We start from the raw sequence: 19,163 nt of genomic DNA, 5'->3' as shown, positions 1-19,163 counted from the left end.
CGTGTGTGCAGCATGAAGCGTGTGTGAATGGGATCACTGTGAGTGTAGATAAGGCTCAAGTTGGAGACATTAGCGCCATTCAACAAAGATGCTCCCATCCCATTTTAGATTTGCAGCCAAACAACTGTCCAGATATGATGCGTCATGCATCATATCTGGTTATAGAGTCGATAGAGTGATAGAGTATGTGTTTTTCACACAAACCCAGGTCACGTGTTTATATTCAGGACTCTCATCCCACAGCGGATACAAACAGACCTCACACAGCTCTGGTAGAAAACAGTGGAGCCTGATGATGATGGTGTCAGATTACGCTGAATCAGACGCGTGTACCAGAGACCCACCTTCAGCGTGGACGTGAGAATGCGGAGGCGATGCAGCCGCTCGTTGAGCTGAGGGTCGGCGGCCCGTCGCAGGAAGGACTGCCTGAACTCGGACTGACCTCTGGCTTCGGACCCGCGGCCCAAAGGGCACACGCCGCCCTGCTCGCAGGCACGAAACAGGTCGCCCAGGGACGCGCCTTCGCTGCCACCTTCAACACAAACGGGGGGTTTCGCTAAAAGACTGAGTCATATCTCGCTTTAACCACTGGAGGACAGCAACACACACTACTGTACTTCTGTTGTACACGTCCTACAAATATTACCTACAATAGGAAAAAGCCTGCTTCCCTCTCCTCTCCTCCCATTATGTCACCTGATCCTATTGTACCTGTGTCATTTTGTTCCTCAGCATCATCATCGGTCTTGTTTGTGATTCTGGCACTTTCCTCTCCACTGCGTGATGCTTGGCTCACCTTGGCAACCAGTGCGCCACCGTCTCATTAGCCTCATTAGGTCGGCATGTGTGCGTTACCCTCCTCAATGCAGATGACGCTTTAAGCGGAAATGTGCCTGAGAGCGTTTTTATTCCCGGCACATGAAGTGACGTCAACGTATTTGCTTGAAATGGATCTTTTGAGGTCTCTGGTGGCTGTCACTCAGAGTGAGACCCATTTCTGCCTTCCGCTTTTACCTGACACCCACCAGCCCCCACGCTGAGGCACTGAATGTGCTCCCATTGTGCTCCGTCCTCCGTGTGTGTTCCACCACACGCATGTTGCCGGCTGAACTCACCGTTGTGCGGCTGGTGCTCGTCCTTCGCCGGCGGCGCCAGCAGCGCGTGCAGGTTGCTGTCTCGCGGCAGCGTGAAGCTGCGGGGTTTCCCTCCCTGGGTTGCCATAGGAATCAGCCTCTGCATCGCCATGGGCAACGGGACATTCCGCTGTGCCGGAAGAGTGTAAACGGCTCCGGCCATCATAGTCGCGCCGACCGGTCCGGGCTCCGCGAAGACGGCATCCTCTGCAACGAATAAGGAAGAAGGGGGAGGACGTAAACTGACCTGAACAAGAATAAAATGGCGAGAAATGATAAAACATCTGCCCAATCTTTAATAATACACATCACAAAAACAAGCTGGCAGAAGATGAAGGTTTGTACATTCTTCTTCTTTTCTGTAGAAGGTCATCCCTGCCTGTTAGATTTAAGAAAACTGCACCTTCAGCTTATAAAACAGGTCTCGAAGCTCAGCTCGTTAGCAGGGGGATTTCAGATTAAAAGGCTCCTTCAAAAGCTACAGGGGACATTACACAACAAACCCCACAGCCTGAGTCATAGTCCTCATGAATCATGATCAGAAACTGATCTCCATGTAAAACTGGTTTTGTTGGAGCTAAAATTCGAAGAAATATCGAATACCAAATCATGCGTTTGTCCGCTGGGTTCTCTTACCCAGGGGCCCAGTTTGAAGGTAGTGCAGTCCAGCCTCAGTCAGAGGTGTCTCTATCAGGTCCTGCCAGGAGCGTCTCTGAGATGACGAAGACCGTCCAGGGGACCCTGTCTCGCTGCTGCCCCCTGCTGGGCTGGACCGGTACTACGTCACACAGAAACCAGATTAAAAGTTCTCATATTTTGCAACAGTTTGATGAGTTGGGGCAAATGTGTGAATTTGAGTTGTTTTTCATAAAGCCCACCTCTACTGGGTCACATCTGTACTGCACGTCGCTGCTGCTGCTGCCCCCCGGCTTCCTCCCGCTGTGCGTGCTGCCTCCAAGAGGACCGGGGTGATACTGGGGCTCCGCCGCCACCGTGGGCTCGCCGCACAGGAAGTCCTCCTGGGACGAGCGAGAGCGGGACGTCTCCGTGGAGGACAGACGAGTGGTGCGGCCTTCCAAGTAGGCGCTCATCTAAAAGAGCAAAGGAAAATGGAAAAGTCTGTCGAAAGTGTGGTCTCACTCAGTTATAATAACTTTCATTATTGTGTCCCTGATGACCTTGATTGTTTTGAATTAAACACTGTTTTCATGTTAATCCAGGTTATGAAAGACGCACGAAGGAAGAATTTCAATATAGAGCAACTGGTTCCAGGACCATTTATAGCAACAATTAAAACAAATGTAGCTCTTCTACTCCCTGCAGGCTTAATTCATTTATTTGTTCCGCTCATGTCAGTGCACAATTACGCAACAATCTATTTGCCTGTGCACATGTCCGACCGAAACGGAGCAGTAAGAAGAGAACCCCTTCATGTCGGGAGCGTGAGCATCGCAGGTAGAGCACTGGCTCTGCGTGACTCACCGAGGGAGGCCGTGGGTAGGTATCGTACGGAGGTGGGGGGCTGTCCTGCTTGGGGCTGGAGGTGGTGTCATCCTCATGCTCGCTCTCGCTCCAGTAATCTGCAGGAAGCCCACACACACACACACACACACACACACACACACACACACACACACACACACACACACACACACACACGGAGGAGAGAAGGCTTTAAGTGCTGCGTCTGTGCCGCACTGGGAGCCCAAGAGGTGTGACTGCGTTTGCTGGTGAAAGACACCATCCCGCAGCAACCATCTGCTGGGGTGCCCTGCAGCAAGGCGCCGAGTGAACCCTCACCCTGCTCCTGGCGCATCCTCTCGCGCTCGGCGTAGCCCACGGCCGCCGTGTTGAGACGACTCAGCCACCTAACAGAAGGGAGAACAGATTAGGACTGTGGATTTACAGTTTCACAAAACCGAAGTGATATTACACATGAACAAACAAACTAAAACAACGTCGACTGAGGCTTTATCTGTTCACTGTTCAACTAGCGACACTCAGACTGTTGTAATAATCCATGAAATACAGATAAAAATATTTAGACAGATATAGTAGTCAATATTTACACATAAATACTGTCCTCCCCACTCAACCGCAGTAATTGGGCGTGCTAATGCCTTGCTCTACAGACAAATTGTAAGTAATAAAATGCTTTCCTCATTCTGTACATTACAGCTCGCAAATGTTGGTGCTGACAGATGTTTTAAAAAACAAACTAGGAGACGTTTGTTTTGATGAGCAGGACGCTGCCGGGCGCCTTCATTTGTGCTTCCTCACCTGTTCATGTCGTCCACTCCATCTGCTGCAAAGTAGAAGCTCTTGACCTTGGGGTGACAGGCTTTGAACGCGCTGAGAGATGTGGGGGAGGAGAGGGACATCCATCGTACCTTATAAAGTGCAGGCAGCACATATACTGAGACTGTGCATTGTTTCATTGGACACTTACTACTTCTTGCGGCACTCGCTGGCCCGGTCGATCTTAAACTCTGGAAGACTGACGAAACCCTCGGCCTTCTCGTCCTGAGCACACAGAAAATGTCATGAAAAGGGGAGAAGAGCTCATGTCAGGTTATTTAAAGCTGACATGTTTCCGTCCATGAGCTCCGTGGGCCACGCTAACTTTGCGCTTGCCCACCTCCATCGCACAGACTCGAGGAAACAAAAACTCATTGGGAGCAACATGCATCAGCGCATGCTGCTCACGCCTCCTACAGGTTCCCAAATAAACATGAGCTTCACATGAATCACTCCAAACGCCTTTGTCTCTGCGTCTGACTGGAAATAAACACAGCGAGCTTCATTACGGCGCTAATGTTTGTAGCCACGTCCAACGACCAAACAGGTTAAGACTCCTAATGTTGGTGGTGGTTTAGTTCAACAGGCTGGTGAACGCAATGAAGAGCAGACCACGACTTTCTCCACCTCTTGTGCTCAGATAATAGGAGCTAAGTCGGGACTCGGTGCACGTGTGAAGTGGGCCTAATCTTCCTGAAGACGGATGAAAGGTCACAGTGGATTTTCCCCTCAACATTAAGAGTCTTCATCGACTTCTCACACTTTGCAGAAACACACATTTCAAACACGTCTCATTCTTTCCTCTTAAACCATTTGAAACATGCTACAAATGCGGCAAACCGCCGTTAAATGCAGGAGACGCACCTCCTCGTTGATGTACCAGTACAAGCAGTTGTCCTTGAGAACAAACCAGTATTTCTTCCACTTCTGAGAGAAGTAACCTTTGGCGTCTCTCTTTCTCCACAACCAGCCCTCGCAGTCTCCTCTGCCCAGCGCTTTGCAGGACACACGCCTCCGACTCAGGGAGGCCAAGCTCCGTCCTGGAACGACACACAGAGCCAACGCGAACTGAGGGAGAGTCTTCGGAGACAAAGACACAAACAGAGCGCAGAGCTGAACGCTGCACACACTCATTCCTTCATTGCTCCCTCAATAAAAGCTTTTATGCCGCGCCACTTTGTAGTGTACAGTACCAATAATTTGGCAACGGTTCAGCGTCTGGACACATCCCTGCAGCCCTGCAGCAAGGTAAGAGGTTTTTAATTAAAACTCCCTCGTCCTCGTGGCATGAAAGCCCTGCAACACTTCTCAAAAGGCCCCTCATAAGAGATTACCAAAGAAACGGGGCTCGAGGTGAGAAGCCAAACAGAAAGTTCTATCGTACTGTGTCAAAAGTCTTACAACTAGAAAAGAAGCTAGATAAAGAAAACTGTTTATTCTGAGAAATGTACAAAGGTGCAGTAACAGAGTGTGAACTGATACCATCACCAATTTTAGAGTTTGGCTTTGAGAGCGATTTATTCATTAGGTCCGTTTAGGCTGTGACTCGTATTTAATTTAAGTTGCTAAAAGCAAAAACTAAATCATTATTATCGGGTTCATTTTACAAACTTTAGTTTAATTGCTGTAAACAAACAAAGCCGGCACCAGAATGGTACAGATGGAGCCGAAGCTTTCCCAATTTCTCACAATGGCAGATGGTGAAAGAAGCAACGGAGCAGCGGAGGACAAACAGGACTTCCAACATGTTGGTCCTTGTTAGTGTGGTGGAAGGAGAAAAGGGTCAGTTAGAGGCAGAGATGGGCTTTAATGAGATGCAATGACTAAAAAAGTGAAGAAGGAATTAGAAACTTAAGAATAGAATTACTACTGCAAATCTACAGGAGACCAACCAAGACTGAGCTCCGGCCTTAATCTTAGCGATACTTCACCGCTAAAGTTGTGTTATACATTTTGTGTTATAATTTTTATTAGCAAAGAAAATAACATTCAACTTTAATGATCTGTGTCCAAAGAAAACAGGGAAAACGAAAGTCATATGTGTTGTGGTTAAAAATAGTCATATCCTACAACACCCAGAATGCATTGCGCTCTGACGAATCACTTGAGATGCTCTGATTGGACCTACCTGTCGTTTAGCTCCGCCCCCTCTCAGCCGACCTTTGCAAGGCAGGTTAAGACAAAAACAGGAAGCACTAGCTGTAGCCTGTGAGCACATGGCAAAAGGTCCTCTGAGATGTTTCAGAGGACTTTTGCCGTGGAATAAATGATTTATCTGCATTTATCTTATCTGATGAAATTTATCTGCATAGAAAATATGGAGGAAGCTGAGTGTTTTTAAATACTGTACTACCCGTCATCATTTAAGTCTACCTCCATTGAAAATTGGTGAAGTTTTCCTTTAAATGTATTCTGAGCTTTACCCCAGAATCCCAAGTTTTATCAGTTTACTGCCCTTAACAGTAAAACTAAATTAAACTAATAAACAACCCAAGCCTTAAAATTACAAGCAAATAAAATGATGCAGGGCACGACGGCTGAGCTGAAGCAGCGGCTGCTCTCGTCTTTGTTCACAGCATCCGTTTGCTCCGCGTGAAGGAGGTGAGCGTGTGGGCGTGGCAGCGAGAAGCCAACGCCGCCACGTTTCCTGCTTACCTTTATTCTTCTTCCTGTTCTTTGACTGCAGCGAGGAGGACGACTGCTGGTAGGTCTGTGAGAGGGTAGAAGACAAGGACAGGGAGAGAGAGAGAGAGAGAGAGAGAGAGAGAGGCTGTCAGGATGAATCAGTGGCCTTGGTTTGCTGGGAGGATTACAGGGATATGAGAGATGACACAGGCAGCAGGAAGTGGAGACGAAGAGGCCGAGGACCCCTCAACGTTCCCCTCACACGGGGAGGGAGGGAACAGTCGACCTCACGGGTGACGGGGCTCTCACACTTCTAAACATAGAACGGAAAAGGAAGGGAGAGGGAACGGCGGCACGGCGGGAAGTCCAGGTGATGGAAACAATGTGGGGAACAGATCTGTGGAAGGACGAGCATGTGCTTCCGTCCTCAAACGCCACAATCCATCAGGTGCAGCTCAAAAATTGCGAATCAGATTATATTTATATATATTATTTCAATTGCTCCTGTGTGTTCAGATATGACAGGTTCATGACTCATGGTGTCAAAGACAAACCCACCTGCCTCTCTGACCTCACGCTGTAGCGCGACATCAGATGTGAATCACCGAGCTCCCGCCAACGTGTCTGAGCCGCGACCTCTCCCAACAGGTCAGATGGGCCAACAGACCAGCTCTGATGTCACAACACTACACGTGTCGGCGCCTGGAGCCGGGCCGCTCGCGGCCCAGATGACACGGGGCCCGCCCACACCCGCCGACACGCCATCTGCCGCCGCAGCAGCCGCGCACGGCGTGAACGCACGACCCGACGCGGGCGCGGACACGCGCGGGCAGACGGGTTCAGGTTCCGAAGGGCTGCCGTCACGGTCGGCCCAGCTGGCTGTCTGGACACGCTCAGACGGACAGGCAGGGCAGGCAGATGTCAGGGAGGTGACGGGGGGTAATAACCAGTCAGCATTCGCTCGCATCACACTGCACAACTCGGTGCCTTCTGCTACAACAGATATATTGAACGGGGGAAGATGGGTATTTTCCTTGAGGTGGTAAAGTTTAAAAAATCATTGTACAGTCCAGCTTAATTTTTGCAGGTGAGTTACTTTCAGATGTGTTTCCTGTTCTTCATGCTAAGCTAAGCTTCAAGCTAAGCTAAGCTAGCATGGTCATTCTAACCTTTTAAAACCTATAAAACACAAATGGAACAGACGTCATGAAAGCTGGCTTACGTGGTAGATGGAGGCCTGGTCTCGGGGAGGAGACTCCCTCTGATTGGTCTGGAGGACGTAGTGGGAGGGGCTTTGGCTGTGGTGGCTCCGCCTCTTGGTGCGCTTGGCCGTGTCGTTGGAGCGTTTGCCTGGCCGGGCCGTGTGGGACGAGTAGTCGTCCGAGCTGGTCCTCTCGTCCCCGCCGGACAGTCCCACGTAGCGCATCAGCGACGCTTCTGTGAAACACGCAGTTGTCACATCTGCTGATTCACAAGTTATAATGTGTACGTTTTACATTTATATCGATCTTCTGTTTGATCTTCCGCTGCACACAAGGACTTTTACTGTAATCTCACTGAGGTTTTCTGGGTTAATTGGAAACCGTATATAAAATATATAAATAAAACAGAGCATAAAGGTCACATCTGTTACAAATTCATCAAAATTACACCATTAGTATCTGAGTTACAGATTCTGACCTTTAATCAGCACATCATTACAGAGCTAATCAGTTGTTTTATTATTTTAATATGCAAATGCATAAATTTGTAATATATTGGATTTGCCATTTGAAGGGATTTGAAAGGATCCATCAACTCCGAGGTTTACTGCATCTGTCGCCTCTATGATGCACTAAAACACACAGCAGCTGCTTTGGGAAGACTGTGTATGATCTGATTAAAGCTGAGGAGCAAGGGCTCAACGCCGTCAGTCAACAAAAGGACTGAAGAGGCTCCGAACAAACGCTCCCACTGCTGCTTGTCACGTGAGAGAAAAGGCAAATAAACAACTGGAGTCGTGAGACATAGAAAATCAAGATATGTCTAAAACTGTCACATCATCGTTCACCTGCTTCAAGAGATTATCAAGGTATAAAGTTTATTTTAGTTGGATTCTGTCATTCTCAGCTCAACAGGGTTTATAGAAGATGATAGACCTCTGCTCCCTCTTTATCCAGTAAGATCTGTCAGTTTTCCTGCCTATCTGTGCAGCCGCTGCTCAGGCTGAAACAGAAAACCTTCTCTGGAGTCGTGTAGCTTCGGCAAAACACCGAGCTGGAGTTGCTCCTACTGACAGCTCCATTCATGTGTCTGTGGAATAAGTGACACCTGCTGTATCGACGCACAGTCAGCGGCATCGGCGTGTGTAAATGTGAGGCTTTCGCGTGCAGCTCATATTTAGGCCCACTCCCCAACTCTCTCTCATCCTTTTCAACCTCTCCTCACCCGCGAGCATCCCCAGGTTCCTCAACCTCTCCCTCCACGGCTCCCGCCCCGCTGTCCTCCCCCCGGTTGCTAGGCAGCGGCCAGAGGAAAATGAAACACCGAGAGGAGCTGCTGTCAGCGTCTCCATAGCAACTGCGTGAGCGATTCAGGTGGAGGTTAGGGAAAATAGTCGGGGGGTTTTTCCAGTTTGCCCCCTCCTCGCATCCCTTCCTTACTTTCCAGCGCTTTTATGTTCCTCCCTTTCATTTCCTCTGCCTTTGTGCCGACTGTCGACCCTTTTTTTCTCCCTTCCCTCCTCATCCCCTCTCATTTCGCTTCTCTGTGATGCTAATCGCCGAGAGAGAATTAGAGAAAGGAACGGAGGCGCATTGATCTCCACACGCTGATCTCTTCATAATACGGGAGACGGGGACCCTTAGCAGACTCTAACAGGCTCTTCAGGAGGCGCGCGCGAACGCATATGCACTCCACGCGCCGCGGCTCACCTCTGCGGCTCTCTCTGTTCAGCTTGGCCGGGTCTTCATAGTCGCCCACCCAGTTACACTCCACAGGCATGGAGATGGGCCTCAGCCTGCCTGCAAGGACACAGCAGTATTAAAATGTATTCAAATTGACCAAAACAAGGAGAAAGTGGGAAACTGACGAGGCAGCGAGAAAAATCGCTTCAACACATTAGGAAAAGCTAAATCTATTACGTCAAATTCACACCATTCTAGTTTAGACGTACAAGTTTCAAAAATTAAGAGGCAACAGGTTCAGGATGAATCCATCCGACCCGTTCTGACATACCTCCACACTGTCTATCATTTCATCTTCTCATTGTTTACTCTTGGCGTTGCTGCTTTCCGTGCTTTTATCACACATCAGATATTTTATTCAGCTCTGTGCGAATCTTTCCAGCACTTTTAAAGTGCTTTTGTTGGTTGGCAAAGTAATTTGAAAAGCAATTGGATTGTTAAACAGTGGTAAAAGACAAGATGCAAGATGAAATAATAAATGATTGATTTAGATTTTGACTTGTTCCATGACTTTTCTCAAACCTTTTCTAGTCACGTTGATCTGGACGGTTGATTCATACACTCATGTGTTGTTGTGTTTCTAAGTGGCTCATTGCAGCAGAATGAAGAATGAACTCAATCCCCCTTCTCTCTCTCTCTCACACACTCCACCATCATGAGAGAGTACCATAAGTGGGCGTGGTGCAGTACACAGGCTCCTCCTCCTCTCGCCGGCGAGACTCTTGGTCCAGGAAGGAGTTTGGTGACTCAGAGCGCTTAGCGAGGCTGACGCCACCGTGGTTACGAGATGCTTCGTCTCCTGTCTCATCTCTATGGCAACAGCAGAGGCAGATGTACCGAACAAGACGTAAATCAAAGTCAGAGCTTGTCGCCAGATTGTGTCTTCATGCAGCCAAACGAACAATACCAATACGATACCTGGGTGTGTATGGCTCAGCAGGTGGAGGGGGGATGTAGAGGTCCTGGAGGGCGGAGCTCTTGGTGGGCGTGCCTGAGGGCGTGGCTGAACTGCTGCCTGGGCTTCTGGTTGGCTGCAAGAGGTCAGAAAACGTGTTCAGTTTGTAAATTTAGGTTTTCGCTTATTTAATTAACATTAAATAAATCTAAAACATGTAACAATAAGAGACATCATAAAACAAACACTTGTTCAAACTCCAGATCTCTACTTTAAACTTATCATCATTTTGTTCTGAGCTAGTTCTGTTTTGGAAAGCAAACATACATTCTACATCCATGTAGCACAAGCCAATTTAAGTGTTTCACCTTCAAATGAGGTGGTTTGGATTAGAGACAGGCTGTTTATGGGGTGTGTTGTTGTTGCTATAGCGATTCTGCTGTTCTCAGATGGTAGCATTTAACTGGTTAGTGCATCTCAATCTTGTGACACAGATAATTGCGAGATCATAAAAATCAAAACTTAACTATCCTTGAGGAAGGTTTGGTTAATGTAGTCATGCATGCAGTGACGGAGGGAAGGGGGGAAGTCTTCTAATTTGTGTGCTCCCCGTCGATGGTGAGATAATCAGTGTTAATTGGGGGAGATAAAGTTTCATAATTTGTGGGAGCTGTGGGAAAGTGGGTGTCGGGTGCCATCGGTTTCATTTGCTTCAGCTGACAAACAGACCCCCCGCTGAGCCGCAGCACCCCGACCTAATTACATGCTTTGGCTGCAGTCGTACGGGAGCGTGAACGCTGTGAGGACTCATGTAGGCCAGAGCGGCGCTCAGATAAAGTCTATAAAAGGTAGAGCACCCCCCCCCCCAACCTGCAGAGCCAGGGGTTTCCAGCGCATGTTCTTGAGCAGCGCCGGGGCGGAGCTGAGCGTGCTCTGCGGACGCTTCTTCAGGGTCAGGGACACGACGCCCTTGTCGGCCCGCAGCGAGCCCACCAGGTTGCGCAGCTGCCAGCCCACCTGCGGACGGGAGAGGACGGGGGTCAGGGCCGGGACGCAGCGGCCGTCACAGTCACGCTCGGCAGCGAGTCTGAATCCTGTCCACATCGTGATTGAATCTGGCTGAGCCTTCTGTGCGAAGCAAGTGGGTGTGGAGGTGGTGAGGCTATCTATAGCGCTTTCATGTGATGTAACCTGCTCTCAATTTGAAAACAAAGCTTCTTTCTACATTTTTAGTCACTATCTGCACAAACTATCTGCCAGCGTTGCTTGTTTATGAGGTTCGTTAACAGAACCTCACTGTAAACACAATTAAAAATGGCCGCAGTGAGATAACTTTCTCATTTGGACAAACAAGCTCCATTCTAATTACATCGGGGACTGATCTGGGATCTGGTATAATCACACTTATTACTATGCACCCTGCATGGATTTACACCTATTTCATCACATTTTCTCATAAGTTTCTGACACTTTAAACCAAATGAATTACTGCTGTGTTGCACATACTTCAAATATTTGTTTACATCCTGCATTGGATGTGAGTAAAACAATCTGTTCATCAATAGGTCAAACAGGCGCGCGCACGCACGCACACACGCACACACACACACACACACACACACACACACACACACACACACACACACACACACACACACACACACACACACACTAACTCACCACCGTCTGGTGATTGACTTGAATGACTTCATCCCCTGCATGGATCTTCTTACAGCGGTCAGCTGGAGACTACAGAGAAACAAAACTGAAGACGGTGTATTGATCCCAGTTTGTTGATCTCCACATACAGTAACAGAGTTGGGCGCATTCACAACAAAGAGGATTCAAATAAGCTCTAATGTAACACAGAGAACATCCTGCACTGATATTATGGATGCAAACGCTTCAATTCAGCATTTGAATGTGAACTAGTGGCTCAGAGGCTCTCACCCCTTCAGTAGTTCCTGTGATCACATGCAGGCCATCGTAAGTGGACTTGATGTACATTCCCTGATGGACAGAAAAACAAAAAAGGGTTGTAAATTCAGATGAAATATGGCATCTGTGGCATGAAAGTTCACTCTCCTTTGTCTCCCAGTGTGTTGTATGTTGCAGCTCATTTACATTATTCATGCTAAAAGCAGAGAGAGCCGCTGTAGCTGTCCTCTAATTAAACGCGGACACATTTCCTGCATCGTCTTCAGCTGCTCGGCTTTAATTAGCCGATGCAGCGCGTCCACATCTCTGAGACCGAGACGGTTATGCAGATTACAGGTGCATCATGTAAGCAATAAGGCAAACAGTCAGGAGGTTACCAGGCCTTCAGAGGGTTTGATGTTGGTGAGGTGGACCAGCTCCAGGTGGGCCGACTGGGAGACCAGCGGGTCTGAAGACACACACACGATGTGCTCACACACCTCGGACAGAGTCTTACACTGCAGAGAAGGACAAACAACAGCACCACCATCACAAACACATTGAAGCTGTTCCTGCTTCTCTCCTTTTCTTTACTTTGAGCAACCTTAATGTGCGTTTATTGTATAAATGCATGTGAATAGAAGACGCTGCCCATCAACACAGAGCAAATGGCAACAGCTGGCCTCAGGAGGCAGGACTCACCACGTGAAGGATTTTGTTCTCCGTCTCAAACACCGTACAGTCCTGAGGGAGAGGGAGAATTTAATGTAGCGCGAGCAGAACATCCTGTCTCGCAAACATTCAGAAACGCCACGCAGCATTTCCTTCCCCTCGCTCCCCCTTTCAGCCGAGGCCTCACATCACTGATCGCTACACCTGCTCTGTGAAAACACGCCCACGCGAACACACACGTCTATCTCTTATTTATACACACGTCAGTCATACAAAGGACAGACTGCGGGGACATAAATAGCCGGGAATCAAGTCTGGTTCAAGGATGTAGGGAGCGAAGCGAGGCTGATGCTGATGCTGATGCTGATGCTGATGCTGATGCTGATGCTGATGCTGATGCTGAGGCTGATGCTGAGGCTGAGGCTGCTGCCGCCGCGTCCCACCCACACACACGCCGTTCAGATGGGGATATGACAGCCCACAGCAGCTCCCCTCTGACATGCACTTCAAGCGGAGGAGAATAGGAGCTATCATCTTCCCTAACGCACACAGACACACACAAACAAGTCCACACACCTGCTGTACAATGGTGGTGAGCTCCAGGCAGAGCTGAATGACATTATTCCGGGTTACGGAGTAGTCGGCCACGGCGGCGAAGGGAGACCTGCGAGGAACAGATAAGGCACCGGCGTGTTTTAGGACGTTTCTGCAGGATTAGATAATGTGGAGAGGAAGTGAAAGGCAGATCAGGAGTCACAGGAGAATCAATTTGTGCAGTGGACGCAAAACATTGCGTCCACTGAGTGAAAGTGCAAGGGCCATCGATGATGCTGTGAATGAAAATGAAGGAAATAATCAGCAGATAAATTGACAACTGGTATGAGATGCTCTGACATCATCACCAACCGAAGAGAAAGAGTTTACTGTAAGTTATCAGTTTTCTTACACACCTATACTATGTGTACTATTTGTGGCCCTTTCGTTTCAAACTATAAATGGCTTCCAGGGGAGATTGTCCATAAATGTGCATCATTATCCTCATATCACGTCTCCCCCGTCTCTATGAGAGCCGCCCGTTCGGATCAGGTAACACTTTTGATTTCAAATGTGGAGCGAGTGCCCAGAGGACAAAGTAGTTCCCCTGTAGCACAGCGGTTGTCATGGCAACAGGTTGTTATCTGTCACGAGCTACCTGCTCGACCCACAGAAAATAATTTAATTACTGAAACCTACTTTTTTGGATATAGTTTGTTTGGTCCGACATGAATTAACAGAATGACATACATGTAAAGCACTAAACAACAGGAACACACAATCACACACATCACATTACTTTACTTCATTGTTCTAAAGACCTAGATTTAAATTCGGCCACATCCTCTGGTGCATGATTTATCTGTGGTGTGTGTGTGATTTGGGTCATCAGTATTGAGGCTGAGTGCTATATATACGCAGGACCTAAGGCTACACAGACTGTTTGCCCACAGTCGGGCTCCGACCCTCAAGAAACACTGGGAAAACATGCCAGAGCGATGACACCGGCTGGCAGAGGGAGGTCGGAGTCCACCGGCATGAGATGAAAGCTAATTAAGGTAACTGGATTTACCCAAGGCCTCAAGGTGAGATTGGCGCCATTTGCATCAGATTTGAGAGACATCCGGAGACTTTTACATCATAACACGAACGGTAAACAAGGACTTAGATGAAAAGTATAAACCTTTCCAGCTCCAGTGATTGTTTGTACATCTGTGTGAACATACTTGTGTGTTAACACACTTCGAGGTGTCTCGATACAGAGAAATATGACAGCATTCATCTCCGCTTTGATACAAAGGTGCTGCTGTCAAGGGCAAGTAGAAAACTAGTGAACCTCGCATTTAGTGTCAACTTTCAGGAGACCATTAATTTAAAAACCCCTGCAGATATTTCCTCTCTGCGCATCTCAGCATCTGCGTCAGATCTTCAAACGCAGCCTGAGCAAACACAAAATAGTTTTCTGTAAAAATGTGATGTAATAAAAACTAGGTCTGCGGGAAGGGGGGAAAACCTGCTAAGCTGCAAAGAGCATGCTGGGAACGGTTACCGCGCCGCTTTTAGGAGACCCACATACAGAGATGGCGGCTGCAAATAGTCCGAGAGGACGGAGACGCCTCTTCCACAAAGTCACAGCAGATCCAAGGAAAACAGGAAGTGAACTGCCGCACTCTGGCAGCGCTGTGCAAACATCTTTTATTTATTTGGAGCCTCTGAAAGTCAGACTATTTCAAAAAGCAAATGAAAAGTGCATCTGTGTTTGTTCAGACTGCCTTTACTCTTTGTGTTTAATCAGAATAACTGCCTTTATTCTGGTAGATTTAGTTTGAAGCTCTGAAACAGACGTTTCTCCTCCAGCGGTTTGTTACTAATCCCATCAATCAACGCTCAATCTCTGTTTCCTGCGTGACATATTCACATTAATTGGGGAAAATCAATGCTCAACAAATTATGCAACACTTGAGAATATTGCATCCCAAAAACATCATGGCTTCATGTTCTAAGCTGCTTTTATGGCTGATTAAGTGATCGGACCGCACTGAGCCTGTTCCCCCAGGCTCAGTCTGCTCATTCACAACATGGTTAGAGTAGATTTACAGAAATAAAACATCTACCACTGCATTTACAAGCTATCGGCATAAAATCTGGTCTTTTTTGCCGCCTTATTAATTCATATTTCAACATGAAAAGTTCAGAGAAAGAGGAACATGACTGTGAATTTCATCCATCGCAGAGGGATGATTTCACTTCTCTCCCGACAGCTTTAACAAAAAATAAATTGCCTTCTGCCGCGTGTGTGTGGATCCGATGCCTGTGTGGAGACCAAAATGATGTTTATCACGACGAGGCAGAGAATCATCGGGCGTGACTGTGTGAGCGAGAGGCAAAAAGCTCGTCTGCGCTCAACCTACGGTGCTATTTTATACATGAAAAGGCTGCGATATGTCTCCGAGTCGTTTAGACAGAAACTGCCACGTGCTGTTGGCGGCTGCCTCCATCCCTGAGAGGACGAATAAGCAGCAATCAGAGGGAGACAGAGGTTCACCTCGGACGCGGCCTGTGCTAATGTGAGTCTGCGGAGGAAGGAGTCCTCAGCGTTTGACAGATTCCAGCCAACGTGTGTGGATCTTACGACCTTTCCACATCATTATTAGCTGTTATCTGCCACATGCTGTAGCGTTCATCCAGTATAAAAACTTCCTAATGATAATGCACAGCTGCAACACGTTCTTTTCCTTACGTCTGAGCATCCGAGGAGCAGGATAAAAACAAAAACGAGACCACGAGACGACGCCTGGACTCAGGAATAACGAGCTCGGCTCAGTCTTTCCCCATTTCAGTGTCGCTTTGCCATTTACAGTTGCATCACCGCGCGTGGGCGGCCTGCGTGTGCGCCTGCGTAAGCGTGTGTCTGCGCGCCTGCGTGTGGGCGTGTGTGTGTGTGTGTGAGTGCGTGGGCGTTTCTATGGGTCTGAGTGTGCGTGGACGCGGCTGTATATGCATCCGGCGCGCGTGTGTTTGTGTTTGGTGGCCCGAGGACGGACGTGGGCGCCTGGCATTTTCAAGAACTGATGTCAAAGACCTTTAGTTCTGTATGTGATGTGTGTGTTGTGCGCAGGAGATCGCGTCGAGTCATGAATAAACGAAGTGACAGAGAGAAGAAAGGAGCGAGGGGGAACACGGTGAGAAAACGCTCTGACATTATCCCTTCGGAAATATATATATATATATATATATATATATATATATATATATATATATATATATATATATATATATATATATATATACTTCAAAGGCAGTCAACAACCAGCTGTGCAGGAGCATATGTACTGTATCGAAGACCTGAGCTTTAAATGCTTGACTTCAGGAGGGGGAATATTGATCATTCTAGTAATTTTTTTACGCACAACACAAAACCACGCATGGGGTTTAGAGGCAGCATCATGATCTGAGCTCTGGCAGCTGGATCCTCAACCCCGCCAAAATAAGATGCCAATCTACTCAAGACGTCTGTATTCATTTGAGGGAAGCATCTTCACATCGTGTTCCTACTCAGTAATGTTCAATTTGATCTTATATAAGACCATAAAGCTGAAACTTGTTGCTGATATTTTGGTCAATCTGCAGATTGATGAGCTTGTAAAATGTCCATTAGAGCCGATTCAAGGCGGTTTAGCTTCAGTAGATGGGGGGCAGGGCTAATTAAGTTGTGGTGGGCGGGGCTAATAAACCTTGGAGCTCTGTCTGTTTGTTATCCCAGTTTTACTTCTGTGTCTTAGAAAAAGAGTTATTGCAGCTTCCAGCCTCATCTCAAACGCGCCTTTGTACAAGTCTCAGTGCGGGAGTGTTTCTCCAAACTCATTACCTGTCCAGCCAGGCGAGCAGGCTCTTGGCGGCCGTGATGAGGTCGACCACGGAGGTCAGCAGATCGTTTGGTAGTCGTCGCGAGCTCCGGCTCTCCGACTGGCTGCTCCGGCGGCGGCTGGAAATGAAGTTCTGCAGGTTCTTGGCCGAGGCCCCAAGTTTGTGAGCCAGAGTCCGGACACTCTCCGTCTCCAGACCTGAATTCTGCACACACGCGTGCACGGGGAGGTAGAAACGGATTGGCTGAACCTTCAGATCGTAAAGAGCCGTGAATACAAATGACATCCTGTAACTTGTCAACATGTTGAGCAGCTTTTGCCCAAAAACGCTGATGCATTTAATGTAATGAAATTTTACTTCATATGAATTTTGTATAGATCAAAGATTTGTTTGGTTTAGTTCTAAGATTTTATAAGTTACATTTTCCTGCAGTGTCTTCATTTCAAACCATCAAAGCTAAAAACGTTTTGTTTTAGACTAAAGCTAATAAGAGGCTTGAGTGTTTCAGAGTTACAGACTTTTCAGTGTAAGCTTATTTGACTGATGAAAACCCTGTCCGAGGGAACACATACAGACGGGTTATGCATCATCGTTTTTCTGATGCTTCACAAAAGCTCCAGAAAACATTTGTCATTGCACAAAATTCAAATTAGACAACTGGCCATTATAAACAAGAACAATAGCAAATAGATCTGGTTTTTACTGTGGACCTGTGACTGTTAAGATCCCACAATTTACCTTCTGCTGTCCAGTGCACGGTGCATGGGAGCAGAGCAGCATTCAACATAAAGCTGCAGCCGTGAAGTCGGCATCGAAGCTGCAAAACAAACACGCGGGCAATTACCAGAGCGCAGAGCAGGTCGACGGCCTCCAGGATCAGCTCCTGGTGTCCGATGCGAGACACTCCTAGTTCCTCGAGCTCGGCGTGGCTGATCCTCAGCAGCCGCTCCCCACACACACCTCCGCGCTCAAACACACACACGTACTGCTGCAAGCAGTCGTCCAGACCTGAAATAAACACGCATACAGGTTACAGGCTTTATAATCAACGAGCCTCGGAGCGTGGTCTGTCTGGGTAAGCCTTCAGTTTGCTGGCTGGCTATGGGATGGATGGACAGTAATCATGTGTGAAGCAGGTAAAGTGTTAGAAAGCCGCTCCACTGCAGCTTATACTGTGTAATCACACTTATGTTCTTGAAACTGATGAGCCATATAGGCTACAATGGACCATAACCCCTACAACACCATCGCTCTTCTCTGCCCGTCCACTCACACACTCGTTGATCGCCTCATCAATCACCTGCTTCAAATGACACTCCCGGGTTTGGTCTTTGCTCCAGGAGCACTAATCAGACACACGTCCCTCTTCAAACTCTGCCTATGGGGAGGATGGATTTGTTTTTGTCTGCACAAGAAGATGTGGGATTAGTTTTTTACTGCTGCTCACTGCAGCATTTCTCCGAAAATACAGCAGCTGCAGCTTTTGCACGTTTTGCAATAGAAGCATAAGTTTTCTTTCGGAGACACCTTAAGGCAGAGAACACGCGAGGCCAAATGTGAGTCTGAGGCCGGTTTCATCGTGTAACGGGAATAAAACGGAAAGAGAAAAGAACGACACCAAAACTACAGCAGAGAATGGGGCCGTATGTGCTGCACACAACGCTTCAACATAATCTGTGAAGACACAGTTCAAAAGAGTCTGAGATCAGCAATATACTTGAGTTTAGGTCCACTTAATATTCCCCAAAAGGACCCAAAATAAACAAAGTGTGCATGAAACAAGTTACTGTAAGGGACTGGAACAAAAGGTTAGGAGGTGGACAATCAGGCAGCCATTCAGGTGCGGACGGTGTGATTGTGTAACGTCTGTGTCAGTGTGTGTGTGTGTGTGTGTGTGTGTGTGTGTGTGTGTGCGTGCGTCTGGCCAGAGTATGTTTGCTGAGTCAAAGGAAAGCAGATCGAGACAGAGCAGCTCAGCTGCAGCCCCTGGCTCCCAAAACAATGAGCGTATCCAGCCTCTGACCACTTAACAAACAGCCGAGCGGCAAACACACGCGCACGCACACACCTCTGAGGCCAAGCATCGATTTCCCCCGTTTCAAGTCCCTGCTTTACAGTACGCCCATCTATCATAACCACGCTAACAAAGATGGGGAGGAAAAGCGGATGATGAGAGGGAAAAAAAGCAAAAACATCTTCATAAGCCAGCTGCTAAAATGCACACACACACACACACACACACACACACACACACACACACACACACACACACACATA

The 19,163-nt window shown here is 47.8% G+C and overlaps 1 protein-coding gene across 3 annotated transcripts in view; it reads right to left on the bottom strand.

Annotated features, from left to right (window-relative positions):
• The window catches only part of cnksr2a (connector enhancer of kinase suppressor of Ras 2a), a 37,219-nt gene that overhangs the window by 12,307 nt on the left and 5,749 nt on the right, over positions 1-19,163 (bottom strand). For 2 of the 3 annotated variants that reach the window (XM_029146397.3, XM_029146396.3), the window contains exons 2-23: positions 17,731-17,894; positions 16,888-17,090; positions 13,062-13,149; positions 12,516-12,557; positions 12,212-12,331; positions 11,847-11,906; positions 11,577-11,645; positions 10,767-10,913; positions 9,920-10,032; positions 9,669-9,811; positions 8,969-9,058; positions 7,279-7,493; positions 6,087-6,141; positions 4,296-4,471; positions 3,583-3,656; positions 3,414-3,485; positions 2,934-3,001; positions 2,616-2,713; positions 2,012-2,224; positions 1,770-1,911; positions 1,116-1,340; positions 345-532 (exon numbers count right to left, since the gene is read on the bottom strand). In XM_029146397.3, coding sequence (XP_029002230.1) covers positions 345-532; positions 1,116-1,340; positions 1,770-1,911; positions 2,012-2,224; positions 2,616-2,713; positions 2,934-3,001; positions 3,414-3,485; positions 3,583-3,656; positions 4,296-4,471; positions 6,087-6,141; positions 7,279-7,493; positions 8,969-9,058; positions 9,669-9,811; positions 9,920-10,032; positions 10,767-10,913; positions 11,577-11,645; positions 11,847-11,906; positions 12,212-12,331; positions 12,516-12,557; positions 13,062-13,149; positions 16,888-17,090; positions 17,731-17,894 — 2,765 coding nt within the window. The remainder of the gene's footprint in view (positions 1-344; positions 533-1,115; positions 1,341-1,769; positions 1,912-2,011; positions 2,225-2,615; positions 2,714-2,933; positions 3,002-3,413; positions 3,486-3,582; positions 3,657-4,295; positions 4,472-6,086; positions 6,142-7,278; positions 7,494-8,968; positions 9,059-9,668; positions 9,812-9,919; positions 10,033-10,766; positions 10,914-11,576; positions 11,646-11,846; positions 11,907-12,211; positions 12,332-12,515; positions 12,558-13,061; positions 13,150-16,887; positions 17,091-17,730; positions 17,895-19,163) is intronic. The other variant, XM_029146398.3, reaches the window with a different exon arrangement.

This window comes from Betta splendens, chromosome 4 (genome assembly GCF_900634795.4).
Source record: "Betta splendens chromosome 4, fBetSpl5.4, whole genome shotgun sequence".
In the NCBI taxonomy this organism is placed as follows: Eukaryota; Metazoa; Chordata; class Actinopteri; order Anabantiformes; family Osphronemidae; genus Betta; species Betta splendens.
The sequence above is the reverse complement of the archived record's forward strand: the minus strand, read 5'-3'. Positions and strand labels throughout refer to the sequence as shown.